This window comes from Protomyctophum bolini (genome assembly GCF_963924005.1).
Source record: "Protomyctophum bolini genome assembly, chromosome: 23".
Lineage (NCBI taxonomy): Eukaryota > Metazoa > Chordata > Actinopteri > Myctophiformes > Myctophidae > Protomyctophum > Protomyctophum bolini.
Window position 1 is genome coordinate 25,218,283 of NC_137884.1, and position 16,462 is coordinate 25,234,744.

General features: G+C 44.3%; 2 protein-coding genes and 1 long non-coding RNA gene across 3 annotated transcripts in view; 1 reads left to right on the forward strand and 2 right to left on the reverse strand.

The window, feature by feature from the left end:
• The window catches only part of dclre1c (DNA cross-link repair 1C, PSO2 homolog), a 21,469-nt gene extending 18,533 nt beyond the window's left edge, over positions 1–2,936 (reverse strand). The window contains exons 1-3 of the mRNA XM_080757634.1: positions 2,677–2,936; positions 2,002–2,053; positions 380–464 (exon numbers count right to left, since the gene is read on the reverse strand). Of these exons, the coding sequence (XP_080613760.1) occupies positions 380–464; positions 2,002–2,053; positions 2,677–2,785 (246 nt within the window). The 5' untranslated portion in view covers positions 2,786–2,936. The remainder of the gene's footprint in view (positions 1–379; positions 465–2,001; positions 2,054–2,676) is intronic.
• Positions 2,937–4,066: 1,130 nt separating this feature from the next.
• Positions 4,067–14,799, forward strand: meig1 (meiosis/spermiogenesis associated 1; the record flags this gene model as incomplete). Its single annotated transcript, XM_080757501.1, has 2 exons — positions 4,067–4,318; positions 14,671–14,799. The coding sequence occupies 2 exons, from the start codon at positions 4,067–4,069 to the stop codon at positions 14,797–14,799; spliced, it is 381 nt and encodes a 126-aa protein (XP_080613627.1).
• LOC308310968 lies at positions 9,800–13,034 on the reverse strand. The gene is made up of 3 exons (XR_013963576.1): positions 13,019–13,034; positions 12,443–12,527; positions 9,800–10,608 (listed from the first exon to the last, which is right to left on the reverse strand). It is a non-coding gene; the product is annotated as an uncharacterized lncRNA (long non-coding RNA).
• Positions 14,800–16,462: the final 1,663 nt, after the last annotated feature.

Here is a 16,462-nt window from a genome sequence, read left to right on the forward strand (position 1 = left end):
GGCAGGTGGGCGACCCTTAGTGTTTTATTTAGCTGCCAGGGGCAGGTGGGCAACCCTTAGTGTTTTATTTAGCTGCCAGGGGGCAGGTGGGCAACCCTTAGTGTTTTATTTAGCTGCCAGGGGGCAGGTGGGCAACCCTTAGTGTTTTATTTAGCTGCCAGGGGCAGGTGGGAAACCCTTAGTGTTTTATTTAGCTGCCAGGGGGCAGGTGGGCAACCCTTAGTGTTTTATTTAGCTGCCAGGGGCAGGTGGGCAACCCTTAGTGTTTTATTTAGCTGCCAGGGGCAGGTGGGCGACCCTTAGTGTCAACTCCTGAACTTACGATGTGTTCCTACCAGAATGCATTGGGGTTGGGTTAACTCTAGGAGTGTAAACTTACGATGCGTTCCTCCCAGAAAGCGTACTTGGGGTTGCTCAGCAGAAGTTCTTTGGTCACAAAGGAGCAGTACAGCTTGACGGTAAGACTGCAGAGAAACACAGTCAGTAATGAAAGGCGTTAGGTTTTATTTGTAGAGCACATTTCAACAACAATGCCATTCACCTGGAAAGGAGCCAGCTTAGGTGGTTTGGGGCATCTGGTTAGGATGCCTCTCGGGTGTCTCCCTAGGGAGGTCCTCGAGGCATCTGGTTAGGATGCCTCTCGGGCGTCTCCCTAGGGAGGTCCTCGAGGCACGTCCCTCTGGGAGGAGACCCCGGGGCAGACCAAGGATCACGTCCCACTGGGAGGAGACCCCGGGGAAGACCAAAGATGACGTCTCACTGGGAGGAGACCCCGGGGCAGACCAAGGACCAGATGGAGGAATCACATCGACTCACTGGCCTTGGAACGTCTCGGGATCCCCCAGGAGGAAGTCACTAATGTTGCCCTGGAGAGGGAATTAGTCTGGAGCTCTCTGCTGGAGCTGTTGCCCCCGCGACCTGACTACGGATAAGCGGTTGAAGATGGATGCTAATTCAAAGTGCCTCACACAACATCCACACTGCCAGCGAGCGAACAATGAAATCTCATTAACACCAACCTAAACCTTTCCTAATCTTTCATAAATGGTGCATATTTATATTTATATATATATTTATATAGCACGCTTTACATTCACCCATTCACACACAGATGGCAGAGGAAACCATGCAAGGCACCAACCTGCACATCAGGAGCAATCAGGGGTTCAGAGTCTTGCTCAAGGACACTTCGACACTAACCCTGGGGGAGCCCACAGGGATCAAACCGGGAACCTCACGGTACCCTAGTGGCCGCTCTACCGCTGAGCCACTATAAACCTCAATGTCTTACAGTGGATTTTAAACCATAGGACGACAGGAGACCAGTCCACACACACACACACAGGCCCCTTTTCCACCGGTTGGTTCCCAGTGGGAACCGGTTCAGTTCTTTTTGGTTCTTAGTCCATGAGCCAGAGCTCCAAAATTGAAACGTTAATTATGAATTGAGTGGGCAAAACCATACCTATATTAGATTGTTATCACCATTAAACTTCCTCAATTGAGTACTTACACGAAGACAATGATTTATTATTGTATTACAAATTTTACATTTTTAAATATGCAAATGAGGCATTATGTAGGAAAATATGCAAAATAATAAATAAAATAAAAAAGCTACTACTGTGGAAGGGTTATCATGTATTAATTTACTTGTATTGATCTTATAAACAATTTAATATAGGGTATAGTTTGCCCACCAATTTTGGAGCTCTGGCTCATGGACTAAAAACCAAAAAGAACTGAAACGGTTCCCACTGGGAACCAACCGGTGGAAAAGGGGCACTGTCACACACACACACACACACAGTCACACACACACACACACACACACACACACACACACACACACACACACACACACACACACACACACACACACACACACACACACACACACACACACACACACACACACACACACACACACACACACACACACACACACACACACACACACACACACACACACACACGTCACACACACAGCTGAATCTTCACCTGAATTTCAGTTTCCTCTTCAACATAGGTCCTTTCAGTCCTCTCATGTGATCTGTGGACACATTATAATACTATTGTAATAATGATTTAGACATGAGGACGATTCTACAAATGTCTTCTAAATCCTGAGAGTTTTCTGAAAAGAAAAAACATGTTTCTATGTCAGTGGTGCTCAAAGTATTTCATGTCAAGGACCCCCACAAATATATGTATTTGGCCACCGACCCCCATCTGAAAAGATGTTGTTCCAGGGACCCCCCATAGCCTCTGTATCGATACAATTATCGGCAAGGAATACGATACGATTATTGTTATGATTATTATATTATATTGATATCATATTATTGAGATGGATGAATGGTACTGTAGGCAGCCCTGATGTGTTCGATATGATCTATATATTCCTAACAATCTGATTCATTGTGTCATATATACAGTATACAGTTAGTCCTACTGTTTATACCAAAGAAAACAATATTATGAACATAATTGTGCCAATAAATAATGGCATTAAATTGAATTGGGACAGACAGACAGACAGACCACTAGATAGTGAGACAAGCAGACAGACAGACAGACAGACAGACCACTAGATAGTGAGACAAGCAGACAGACAGACAGACAGACCACTAGATAGTGAGACAAACAGATCAACAGACAGACAGACAGACAGACCTTTATGGCAGTGAGACAGGAAGAAAGCGCGCGCGTGCAGGTTCTCCCTGTCGAAGCGGTCTATGGAGAGGTTAGAATACTCCTTCATCCGTCCCAGGAAAGAACTCATGTTTACTGAGCTTACAGAAACACTATCATATGGAATAACTCCTGTTTACTGAGCTAAATAAACCCTATCATATGATTAATAACGTTTATCATAACACGAGAAGGTTTATTTTTCATAAACTAAGCTAAGCTGCCACAACACCACTGTTCTGTTGTCTTCACCAGAGCATCATTCTGACGATAAAAATGTCAACACCATTTCATTTAAAACCGCCTCCTTGGTGCTTTTCCGGGTACGTCACAAGAACGTCACAGACACAACAAGCACACAAGCCTTGCTCGCAGTGTCTGTCTGCAGCGCCCTCTGCCGGACGGACGCTATCCTGATAGGTTGCCTGACAACCAAACTAACTAACCAATCACAGCGAGAGACCGTGTCTCCGGGCTATGGGATGTAGAAAAAGGAGACGCCGGGTGCCGGTTACCAAGCAACCAAAGAAACAAGTCTTTTGAAAGGTCTCTGCTGTTGGTCAGTGAAAACCTGCTCAAGTTTGACTGAAACAAACAATCTGTTGTAAGTAAAAACCGTTTCGTTGTTATGGATGAGAACTATGAAGTAGTTAGAGGGAGGTGGATGAAGGGAAGGTCAATAAATACATATTGTACCTAACGTTAGCAAAATGGTCACCATGGCAACCAAAGGATGCAAATAATATAATATTCGTCGACTGTACCTTTTTTTTCCACTGGCGAAAATGAATGAAAAACTGGAAGCTATGATGACTAAAACTAAGACTAATTATAGGCCTATATATATACTGACAATTTCGTCAACAAATACAAGCTATAGACTAAAGTAAAATGTTAGCAAGGGGCTATAGTGGAGAAGAGATCCAGTAGAACTAAGTCATTTTATGTTTGGTTCTGATCTGGTGTTGCACTATATGACTCCTGCCTGTCTGTCTGTCTGTCTGTCTGTCTGTCTGCCTGCCTGCCTGCCTGCCTGTATAAAGGCAATATTATATTATATGACATGTTTGCTTCTACAATGTACCACAATTAATTCACTACAAAATGTTCAACTTATTGTGTTATTATGGTTTTAAATTACCTTTAAATTCTGTACGTATAGATAGAAACATCAAGACATCATATTATACAACGTGAAGCCAAGGCTTAAACTGCATAACGCTGTCTCATTTGGTCACCGTATGGAATCATCATCGATATTTCAGCTTGTTTGAAACCCGCAAAACTTTATAAAGCATCGTAGTTTTCATTCCCATAGCTCGGGGGGACATCCAGACCAGCTCTCACCTCACCTCACCGCCAATTAAGCAGCATGTCCAGCGCCAGCCCTGCCCACATCACGGATGACATTGGCACCAGTTCTTCCCACAATACGGATCATGGCACCAGCGGTGCCCGCATCAGGTCTCATGGCACCACCACCAGCGCCAGCCGCGCCGCGGCGATGCCAACGTCCATGAGCAGGGCCCGAGGCTGGAGCGCGGACGTGGAGAACCTGTACCGCTTCCAGCAGGCCGGGTACCGAGACGAGAGCGAGTACAGAACCATCAGACAAGTGTCCCTGGTATTGTAATCACACTAAACACCATCAGACTGTCTCTGGTATTGTAATCACACTAAACACCATCAGACTGTCTCTGGTATTATAATCACACTAAACACCATCAGACAAGTGTCCCTGGTATTGTAATCACACTAAACACCATCAGACTGTCTCTGGTATTATAATCACACTAAACACCATCAGACTGTCTCTGGTATTATAATCACACTAAACACCATCAGACTGTCTCTGGTATTATAATCACACTAAACACCATCAGACAAGTGTCCCTGGTATTGTAATCACACTAAACACCATCAGACTGTCTCTGGTATTATAATCACACTAAACACCATCAGACTGTCTCTGGTATTATAATCACACTAAACACCATCAGACAAGTGTCCCTGGTATTGTAATCACACTAAACACCATCAGACTGTCTCTGGTATTATAATCACACTAAACACCATCAGACTGTCTCTGGTATTATAATCACACTAAACACCATCAGACTGTCCCTGGTATTATAATCACACTGAAACACCATCAGACAATTATATATAATTCTGGGGGTCGTTGACGTGAAACGGTTTGAGCACCACTGACATAGAAGACATTTGTAGTCAGCCAGCCAGCCAGCTTCTTTAGAGAGGAATGGCTATTCCGTCCTTGCAACAGAGGCACAAAGTAACGTCACTTTTTATTGCACACACCAAACAAATATCTAGTCATTCTGTGACACACACACACACACACACACACACACACACACACACACACACACACACACACACACACACACACACACAATCCCTTCCCATAAAACAATCAAATATGTTGCCTGAGGATGTTTGATAAGTGGATGTGGCAACTTTCAGCAGCAAAACAATCCCTCAGCACAACATAGATGACAAGCCTCTCGTGAGCCACATTCTCTCACAGGCTGAGAGTTGTCTCTCATTACATTATGTTCCTTTTTTTAAGCCAGTCCTTCTATGTTGTAAATGTTCTGATGAAGGCTCTAACATGTAAATGTCCTGATGAAGGCTCTATTAGAGCCCACAAAATCTACCCACCGGGTATTTGTGATGCTACCGACTCTTAAAAACAAAATATTGCATTCTGGACACACACACACACACACACACACACACACACACTTGGACAAACACGAGCAACCTCCCCATGCAGTAGCTATTCCTTTATACAACATACCGTACTTCTCATGATGTATGTATGGCTTGGATCGAAGCGTTACAATGCAAATGTTTAATTGCCGGTATTAATATTGAGCTTCAGCACCATGGACAGAACAATGACAATTGTCTTTATTCAGACCGCAGCCATATTGCCAGCAAGGTGCTACCTAGGTTCTACTTCCCATATAGACAGCCCATTCATCCAACGTCAAATCCAACGTCAAAATCACCAACATTGCAGCTGTAGGGAAAGCTTGAATTATCCTGTTTCAATATGTAAAGTGTTAGTTTCATAAAAATCCACCGTAGACATGTTTGAGCTATACTTCCTGTCAATAAATTCCATTCAGATGATTATTTTCTAAGCATCAGAGTATATGGAAGCGCTCGTTTATCAGTAAAGCAACCTCCTGTGCAAATTAAAAAAACAGGTGGTATGGGCGTGAGTGATATTCAACGAGCGCTTCCAAACTCCAACACTCCAAATCACGTCAAAGCTCCATAAAATGTCTACGGTGGATTTTTATGAAACAAACACTTTGCAGATAGAAAGAGGATAAGTCAAGGTTTCCCTACAGCTGCAATGTCCTCTGAGGTTAGGTTTAGGGTTTGGGTTTTGGGTAGCACAACTCTGAGTGCGTACAAAATGCCTTTTACGTAGAGTTAAATATACACTACCGATATTATACAGTGTATATTGGGGTCCCTGAAAAACAACAATAATAATAAATTTTTCTTTTATTTTTTTAAGTACATTTTATTCAAAGAGTATAACATTGTGCAATTTTCACAGACAGAGAATATGACTCTTTGTTTTTTTACATTTTCTCCCACAACTCCTTTCCCAGTCATCCCCACCCACCATCTTTCCCCACGAGGCCAGACATACAAACAACATATAAACACAGGTATAAAACCAGTAGGTTGAGTACAAAACAATATACACTACATACAGTATACACACAGGTATAAAACCAATAGGTAGACAAGATACTAAGATACAAAGAAAAGGATCATATGGTTAAATGATAAACAACTTCAATGGGGGGGTAAAATTAAGGGTAATAATAATAATAAATAATAATACATTTTAATAATAACATTTTAAATGTATGCAAATCAAGTGCTATAGGGTTTAAAAACAATGGCATGCAAATGCCAAAGGCAAGACAAAAGAATATAATACATAGTATTTTTCTTTTTTTACAGAATTACAAAATTAGTCAACCAACATTATTGTCCCAACACAGTTGCTAGGTAAATAATAATGTTATATTATAACATTTTTATAATATAACATATTATAACACAGTTGCTAGGTAAAAGTGCAGGCTTCACGTAATGCACTTACAGGAGTAAAAAAATAAATATTATAAGTAAGGAAGAGAGAATAGAAAAGATCAAACAAGCCTGAAAGATAGAGCAGCAAATCAGCATCTTGTAAATGAAATAAATAATGCATTTAGTCATATCATAGCTACACATGAACGTGATACTTGCTTTGGCTACACACGTAATTACCTCATTGTTGCCGTGTTTTACAATTGAACATATTTGAGCTTTTCTTATATAAAAAATAACCACATGGTTCATTTATGACTTGCGACAACGGCAGTGTTGATTTTGACAACACATTTAGATTTAGTTTTAGTCACAGTCTTTTGACTAAAATGTCATTTAGTTTTAGTCATATTTTAGTCATCTTTTTATTCTAGTTTTAGTCAACTAAATATCATAAGATTATAGTCGACTAAATCTACAGTTGATTTACTCGACTAAAATGTATTTTGGTGGGCCTTGATGGTGTCGTAATGGCTGATACGGTATATTACACTTGGTTGCATGTTGGAAATAGCCGATCTACAAGCTCAAAACGCGTCGCAGCACGACGCGTGAGCTTGATCACCGGCGTGCAACCAAACATAAAGTGACTACTAGTGCCTCCTTAACATTTTAGTCTAGTTTTTATTTGTTGCCGAATATCAGAACATTTAGTCAGTGAAAAAAGTTAGTCGACAAGACCTCTCACAATCGAGTTTAAAAAGTTATACAAGACTTTCATTTAAAAGCATGGCAGCACAACACTGGTGTTGTAGTTAAAGTGCAGAAGCCTTTCAGCCTTCATGGTCCCTTACCGACCAACCAGCTCTCTGTACCTACCCCTTTACTCCACCTACTTCTGCTTGTTTGTAAAAAGATTAGAAAAATACCGGTATTCATTGTATTATTATTATTATAATGATTTGAATAAAAAACCCATTATGCCCCTGGCACTATAATGCACCTGAGATGTTCCAAATTATTAGTGATATGTTTAAAATAGTATGAATATATTAAATATCAATAAATACGAGGCAGCTAAAAATAATGTTAGTTTTTTCCTCAATGATAGTAGATGGATGGAAACAAATGTTTAAAACAATTGTGATCTAGAAGGTCGCAAGTTTGTGTCCCATGCAAACGTCTAATTTCTCTTTTATACTCTTAAGGCTCTGTTCCATTTAGTGGTTCACAAGCGTTTTAATTTCAAGGACCCCCCCCCCCCCATAACGGTTGTTCATCCAGCGATCCGGAAGATGCACCTCTCCACCTGGTCCCTGTCGGGGTTCATCCTGCGGAAGAGCTTCTGCAGCACCCGGGCGTCCACCAGAGCGTTGTGGGCGTCCCTGTAGGAGCTCCTGAGACCGAACAGGCCCACTAGGTCGCGGAGGGCGTAGCGGGTCAGGCCCGGGTACAGCTTGACGCTGAGCGGCAGCGTGTCCAGGAAGCCTCCGCCCTCGCCCAGCGCCTCCCGGAACTCCTCCATGAGGAGGCAGCCGCTCAGGGCGCGGCTCAGCACCACGCTGTCAAAGCCACGGGCGTTGTGCGCCGCCAGGAGCAGCGGACGAGGCGGCGCCGCCGCGGCCTGCGCCGCTCGCAGCGAGCGCAGGAAACCCAGGAAGTGGGCGAGGGCGAGCCTGAGGGGGACGGCGTCGACGGGGCACCCGCGGAGCAGGAGCGAGCGGAGCTCGCCGTCGCTCCCGTGGCCGACGGCGGCGGCGGTGAGGCCGTTGACGCGGGAGGCGCCGCGGTCGATGTCGCGGCGCGGCGACACGTAGCGGTCGAACTGTCGGTCGCCGCTGACGGCCGCCAGCTGCAGGACGTGACACCGTTCTGTGTCCAGGTCTGTGGTCTCCAGGTCCACAAATACCACAATGTGGTCAGTGGATACACTGGGGTCGGCTGACATCACCATGTGGTCAGTGGATACACTGGGGTCGGCTGACATCACCATGTGGTCAGTGGATACACTGGGGTCGGCTGACATCACCATGTGGTCAGTGGATACACTGGGGTCGGCTGACATCACCATGTGGTCAGTGGATACACTGGGGTCGGCTGACATCACCATGTGGTCAGTGGATACACTGGGGTCGGCTGACATCACCATGTGGTCAGTGGATACACTGGGGTCGGCTGACATCACCATGTGGTCAGTGGATACACTGGGGTCGGCTGACATCACCATGTGGTCAGTGGATACACTGGGGTCGGCTGACATCACCATGTGGTCAGTGGATACACTGGGGTCGGCTGACATCACCGTGTGGTCAGTGGATACACTGGGGTCGGCTGACATCACCATGTGGTCAGTGGATACACTGGGGTCGGCTGACATCACCATGTGGTCAGTGGATACACTGGGGTCGGCTGACATCACCATGTGGTCAGTGGATACACTGGGGTCGGCTGACATCACCATGTGGTCAGTGGATACACTGGGGTCGGCTGACATCACCATGTGGTCAGTGGATACACTGGGGTCGGCTGACATCACCATGTGGTCAGTGGATACACTGGGGTCGGCTGACATCACCATGTGGTCAGTGGATACACTGGGGTCGGCTGACATCACCATGTGGTCAGTGGATACACTGGGGTCGGCTGACATCACCATGTGGTCAGTGGATACACTGGGGTCGGCTGACATCACCATGTGGTCAGTGGATACACTGGGGTCGGCTGACATCACCGTGTGGTCAGTGGATACACTGGGGTCGGCTGACATCACCGTGTGGTCAGTGGATACACTGGGGTCGGCTGACATCACCGTGTGGTCAGTGGATACACTGGGGTCGGCTGACATCACCATGTGGTCAGTGGATACACTGGGGTCGGCTGACATCACCGTGTGGTCAGTGGATACACTGGGGTCGGCTGACATCACCATGTGGTCAGTGGATACACTGGGGTCGGCTGACATCACCATGTGGTCAGTGGATACACTGGGGTCGGCTGACATCACCATGTGGTCAGTGGATACACTGGGGTCGGCTGACATCACCATGTGGTCAGTGGATACACTGGGGTCGGCTGACATCACCATGTGGTCAGTGGATACACTGGGGTCGGCTGACATCTTAAGACGTGCAGCAGAATTTTAGACCAACATGTCACTCTTTTATGTACCCAGAGGCCAGTCCTGTGACGTCAGTATGATGTCAGTATGATGTCAGCATTATGACATGACAATGCTGTGACCGTGACGTAAGTCATCTCCATATTTGGGCATGACAAAGAGACACAGGCTATTTTAAGGCCATCGTTGTCAGACATGCATGACATCATCCAAAAAAAAGGAAGAAAAAATAAGTTTCTCCATATTTAGGCATGTCAAGAGATTCAAGACTTTACTTGGAGGGACACTCTATGACATCATTCATTGCACAAATGTACAGTATGACGACATGAACAAGAAGGCTTTATTTGTCACCAACCTTAGAGCGGTGACCGGTGGGCACTGGCCTGCATGGTGTGGTACAAACGTACATACACACAGAGACTTGGTGCATTTATAGTTAGTCTGTCTGTCTGTCTGTCTGTCTGTCTGGATGCCAGACTGTCAGTTTGTCTGCAATAGGTCCAGTCTCCCAACAAAGAAAGGACAAGGATTTATTCCACTATAAACACACAGTCTGACATGGTGCCGTCGTACCGTTGTGTGCCGGCCTTTAAGCATCGATATAATACGACATAATGTGCCTTCCTTGTGTTGTGGTGTCGCTGGGAAGAGAGCAGGACCACGAGTAGCTGTAGGCTGTTGTTCTCTTTACTGACAGAATGGTGGCGCTGTTCAGTCATACAAACAAACATACAACATTATGTAAGTAATTAATATGCATTTCCTCCATAACATCTCTGTCACTGTTACTTTACACAAAATGTAAAAGAACAAAATGGTAATACGGTAAATAAAGAGTATATAGCGCTCAGATCGGTGAGCCAATAGGATGCCAGGCTAAGCAAGATATGAATATTAATTCCCTGATGAGATCATAGCAAAATATGACAGATGCTCATTTACTCAATCAGTCCAAAGCTATACTCTCGGCCTAGAGCAAAATATGAACATTCACCTGATGAGACTCCTATCAGTGACTCGAGTGAAATTGCTATAGCAAAATAGAGCTAGCAGCCTTATTTGATAGTCTATACCGTACTAACTCAAACGCCCATGCATGCATTGATTTCAGGTTGTATAATAATAGCTTATAATTAATAATGTGTGTTATCATAGCCTGCTAAGATTGCACACGTCTTCTTAACTCTAACATTGCAGATCTACAAGCTCACAATGCGCCACGCCACGTTGTGAGCTTGTAGATGGTTTCATTTCGACGCACGTTAACCCATTCTGACCGGGAACCCATTTTGGCGTTAGCATCATGTTATGCTTTAGCTATTGAAAAATAGCAGATCTACAAGCTCATAGCGCGCCACCGAGTGGCGCGCTACGAGCTTGTAGGTCTGCTATTTTTGAAAAGTCGAAGAACGACTGACATTTTTTAGAATCTGATCTCAGGTCAGAATGGGTTAATCAGACCGGTGTGTTGTGTCCAGTGGAAACCTCGTATGAATCTGATCTCAGGTCAGAATGGGATAATAATAGTTCACGACACGTTGTGCACATTATGTACAGTATGTACAGTAGCAGCGTGGCTCACAGCCTCAGCCTCAAAAGTCTAATATCTCCCTAGCCCTGGTCCAATGCTTACTGCGAGTGTCTCTCTCTGACGCCTTGTGGAAGTACCTTCCACAGCCCGCTCTGGTCATATTTCCACTCCCGTGCGCTGTTTTTCTAATACCAGCAAATAAACAAAACGACGTAACCACTTACTGAAATAAAGCCTGCTAGACCTTAAGGTAAAAGTCTATTCTTGAACCTGGGAAGCGTCTCAGGTCCCCAGTTTCTCTCTAAAATGCACTTTGTGTCATTTTAATAACGCAATGTACCCTGAATTTACCGGGCAGAGTCATTTCTTCTACTATGGCATTTCCGGGTTTTACCCGCGCCGATCTGGCTGGATTCATTTTATTTAATGATTAAAATAGTGCATTTTAGAGAGAAACTGGGGACCTGAGACGCTTACCAGGTTCGAGAATATACTTTTACCAAGGTCTAGCAGGCTTTATTTCGGTAAGTGGTTACGTCGTTTTGTTTATTTGCTGGTATTTAAAAAACAGCGCACAGGAGTGGAAATATGACCAGAGGGCTGTGGAAGGTACTTCCACAAGGCGTCAGAGAGAGACACTCGCTGTAAGCATTGGACCAGGGCTAATATCTCCCCTGGTCCAAGGGATATGCCTTTGGTCTAGTGCTTTCACATGGGAGACCAGGGTGTTACACATACTGTACATACGAGTAAGACGCGCAAACGCGGGAAGCGAACGCAGCTCGTACATATTTGGGTTTTGGACGTATAGCTCCATTTGTGCCCATATATGGAGCTGAGTGGACCTGGCCCCTTTTGTGCCCATATATGGAGCTGAGTGATTGCTGATGCAACACACTCCATATTTGGATAGCGGGACAGACACACGGACAGACAGACAGCCAGACACACACACAGACATGATCTGCTAGGTCTCATAGTAAGTGCTCACTGCGTTCGCAATTACATACCTGTTCAGTCATCATACAAACGAGCATGTAATCAACACCTGTGATCATGCTATGCAGTTCCTCCACACAGATCACACAAGGAACCCTATAGGAAAACAACATTGAGACACGTGTGAGCTTGTAGATCTGCCATTTACACTATCTTTAAGACATTATGACGATTGTGCAAAGATATCTTGTGATTGTCTCAAATTAGGCCATTTATTATGATTGTGATAGACTAATTATTAACCTTTACTAGGTTTTCACTATTAAGAATAAGAATAAGAATTATTATTATTAATTAAGCTTATTTCTGGAAGAACAGGAAACTGATGATACTGTTATGTTATTGACAAACTGTAAACACACACAGTAGTAAGCAATACCCATGCAGCGTTTGTTTACAAACATTCAAGCATTCCGATGGTCTGTACACGTAGAAAAAGAGCATTTAACAACTGTATGTATATTTTTGTACATAATCTGACTCATCTGCACGTTCACAAGCTCTAACTGTATCATTTACAATAGCACACGGTGGTGAAACATTGTGTACAAAACCAAATAGAAACAGGGAAGAAAATAATACTGTACCTTTCCCTTCTCTAGAGGCGCAGCTGTGACGTGACGTCATACCCTGTCGACTGACAGTCAGCGTAGTCTTAAAGTGACAGTACCGTTAGAATAGAACTACAGTAGTGTAGTCTTAATAAATTAAGCCCAAACCACACCAGTTATTGCAACTCCTTATTGCTACAAAACCGTTTAATGGTCAATCTCCTTGAGTTGCATTGGTGAGTTGTGGTTGGAAAAAGTACTCAATACTGCAATGTAGAAATAATCACAGGTAAATGTCCCTGCACATTGCTGCGTTTTTCAGATTTTGCAGCGTTTTTCCACCGGTTTTCTGAAAAACGTGTTCAAAGGACCTCAAGTTAAAAGTCTGTGTTTAAAATGTACTTAAGTAGTAAAAAAGTATTGGTATCAAGCTGTAGGGCCTACTTAAAGTCACAAAAGTTTAAACTACTCATTATGCAGAATGTCCTTTTATATCAGCAGCGCTGTCATCACTGTTTCATATTGTTATGTGCATTTCCAGAAGGACACACACTCACTCCAGAGGGCCACTATATTTCCACACTCACTCCAGAGGGCCACTATATTTCCACACTCACAGGGCCACTAAATTTCCACACTCACTCCAGAGTGCCACTATATTTCCACACTCACTCCAGAGGGCCACTATATTTCCACACTCACAGGGCCACTACATTTCCACACTCACTCCAGAGGGCCACTATATTTCCACACTCACAGGGCCACTACATTTCCACACTCACTCCAGAGGGCCACTATATTTCCATACTCACTCCAGGGGGCCTCATTGCATAATATTGTCGGCCAGAAAAATAGCCGATCTACAAGTTCAAAACATTTGTTATTTTTGCTAATGACCAAATCTGCAATGTAACTTGCAACTATAGTTTTCAAATAATGACAACCTTTGTTGCGTCGCACTCTACTTCTCTCCCTCTTTCGCCTTTTATACTTTATTGAGAATGATTCAGGGTTTACAATTTATGCATAATATATTACATTGAAGTTACATTATTCAATACAAAAATATATCAAGGCATTTCAATACAAAGGGTTTTTTTTCACAATGTTAATAAGTGCCATGGTGTGTCAGTTTCTTATTCCTTGAGTCAACAGTTCTTTGTCTTTTCAGTTCAGTTTGAACTTGTTTAAAGACCACCTCTCCTGAGATGGCCTCCTGGTGAATCACCAAGGCACTCCTGCTTTTCCACAGTTGGTTCACCACTCAGAGGATAGCCTATAACTGAATTTGGTCCACCGTGCAGTACCACTAGTCAACCAGTAGGTGTCCTAACACACCACACAATATTATTATTATTAGGCGTGTTGGCTCACTGGAAACACTCTCTCTACACCAGTGGGTCTCAACGGGTGGTCCGGGGACCCTCATGGGTCCTTGAGAGGGTTCCAAATGGACCCTTACGGGTCTGTAACTCTGAGAGTGTAACACATGGAACCAAATGGGTCTGTCTGTCTGTCTGTCTGTCTGTCTGTCTGTCTGTCTGTCTGTCTGTCTGTCTGTCTGTCTGTCTCTCTCTCTCTCTCTCTCTCTCTCTCTCTCTCTCTCTCTCTCTCTCTCTCTCTCTAATATGGTCAGATCCAACAGTGTGCCTGTCTGTCTGACTGCCTGTCTCTCTCTCTCCGGTCAGGTCGACAGGTGGCCAGAGACAGGCTTCGTGAAGAAACTCCAGCGACGAGACGACACGTTTTATTACTACGACCGGCAGAGAGAATGTCTGGACCGAGAGCTGTACAAAGTTAAACTGTATGTTTATTAATTAAAGATATAATAATAATAATAATAATAATAATAATATATGATACAATAAATGTGCTTGGTTGGTTTATGACTGCATCATGGCCTATAGCCACTTACAGTATATAGCCTAAACTCATTTTTAACGGCGGCCAAATATATTATAATTTGTGGGTCACTCACTGCACTCAAAGGTTTGAGAGACCTTTGACTTAAACCATAATACGTTTTACGGTTTAAAAAGCGTCTTTCTTTTCCATGGCATGAATATATTATCTCATTAGTATACCACCATGCATGCAACCACCATTCAGAGAAAGAGGGAGAGAGAGAGAGAGAGTGTGTGTGTGTGTGTGTGTGTGTGTGTGTGTGTGTGTGTGTGTGTGTGTGTGTGTGTGTGCATGTGTGTGTGTGCGTGCGTGCGTGCGTGCGTGCGTGCGTGCGTCATGCACATGGTGGAATGTTAATGTTATGTCCATGTGAAACATTGATGAGGTTTATCGTGTGACGGAAGCAGTGTTGAGTGACTGGACTTTATAGATGCTTGTAGGGATTATACATTCAGTCACACTGTTCTCATGTGATGTAGCATGAGGAGGCCTAGGAGGATTATACCATCGTTTAAACATAGGGCAGGGCAACTTTGATGATGGAGAGGGCCTCACTCCAGAGGGCCACTGTAGTTCCACACTCACTCCAGAGGGCCACTGTAGTTCCACACTCACTCCAGAGGGCCACATTAGTTCCACACTCACTCCAGAGGGCCACTATAGTTCCACACTCACTCCAGAGGGCCACTGTAGTAGTTCCACACTCACTCCAGAGGGCCACTGTAGTTCCACACTCACTCCAGAGGGCCACTGTAGTTCCACACTCACTCCAGAGGGCCACTGTAGTTCCACACTCACTCCAGAGGGCCACTGTAGTTCCACACTCACTCCAGAGGGCCACTGTATAGTTCCACACTCACTCTAGAGGGCCACAATAGTTCCACACTCACTCCAGAGGGCCACTGTAGTTACACACTCACTCCAGAGGGCCACTATAGTTCCACACTCACTCCAGAGGGCCACAATAGTTCCACACTCACTCCAAAGGGCCACTATAGTTCCACACTCACTCCAGAGGGCCACTATATTATTTCCACACTCGCTCCAGAGGGCCACTATAGTTCTACACTTACTCTAGAGGGCCACTATAGTTCCACACTCACTCCAGAGGGCCACTATAGTTCCACACTCACTCTAGAGGGCCACTATAGTTCTACACTTACTCCAGAGGGCCACTATAGTTACACACTCGCTCCAGAGGGCCACTATAGTTCTACACTTACTCCAGAGGGCCATGCAGATTGCATATTACTGTCGTAGCAAAAAAGAATAGCCGGGTCATGTTTGCATGTTTGGAATTGCAACAACTGAAATCAATAACATAGATCAGTATTCAGAATTGCAGATATAACCTGAGGGCCGCATTAAGTAAAGGTGGGGTCCGCATGTGGCCCCCGGGCCGCCAGTTTCCCATGTATGATTCTGCAAAATATGCAAAATAATGTCTTCTAAATAAATCAACCATTTCAGTTTTCTGGAAAAACCACCTCATGTCAGTGGTTTCTCAAACTATTTCATGTCAAGGACCCCCAGAATTATCTGTAATTGGCCGCCGACCCCCATCTGAAAATATGT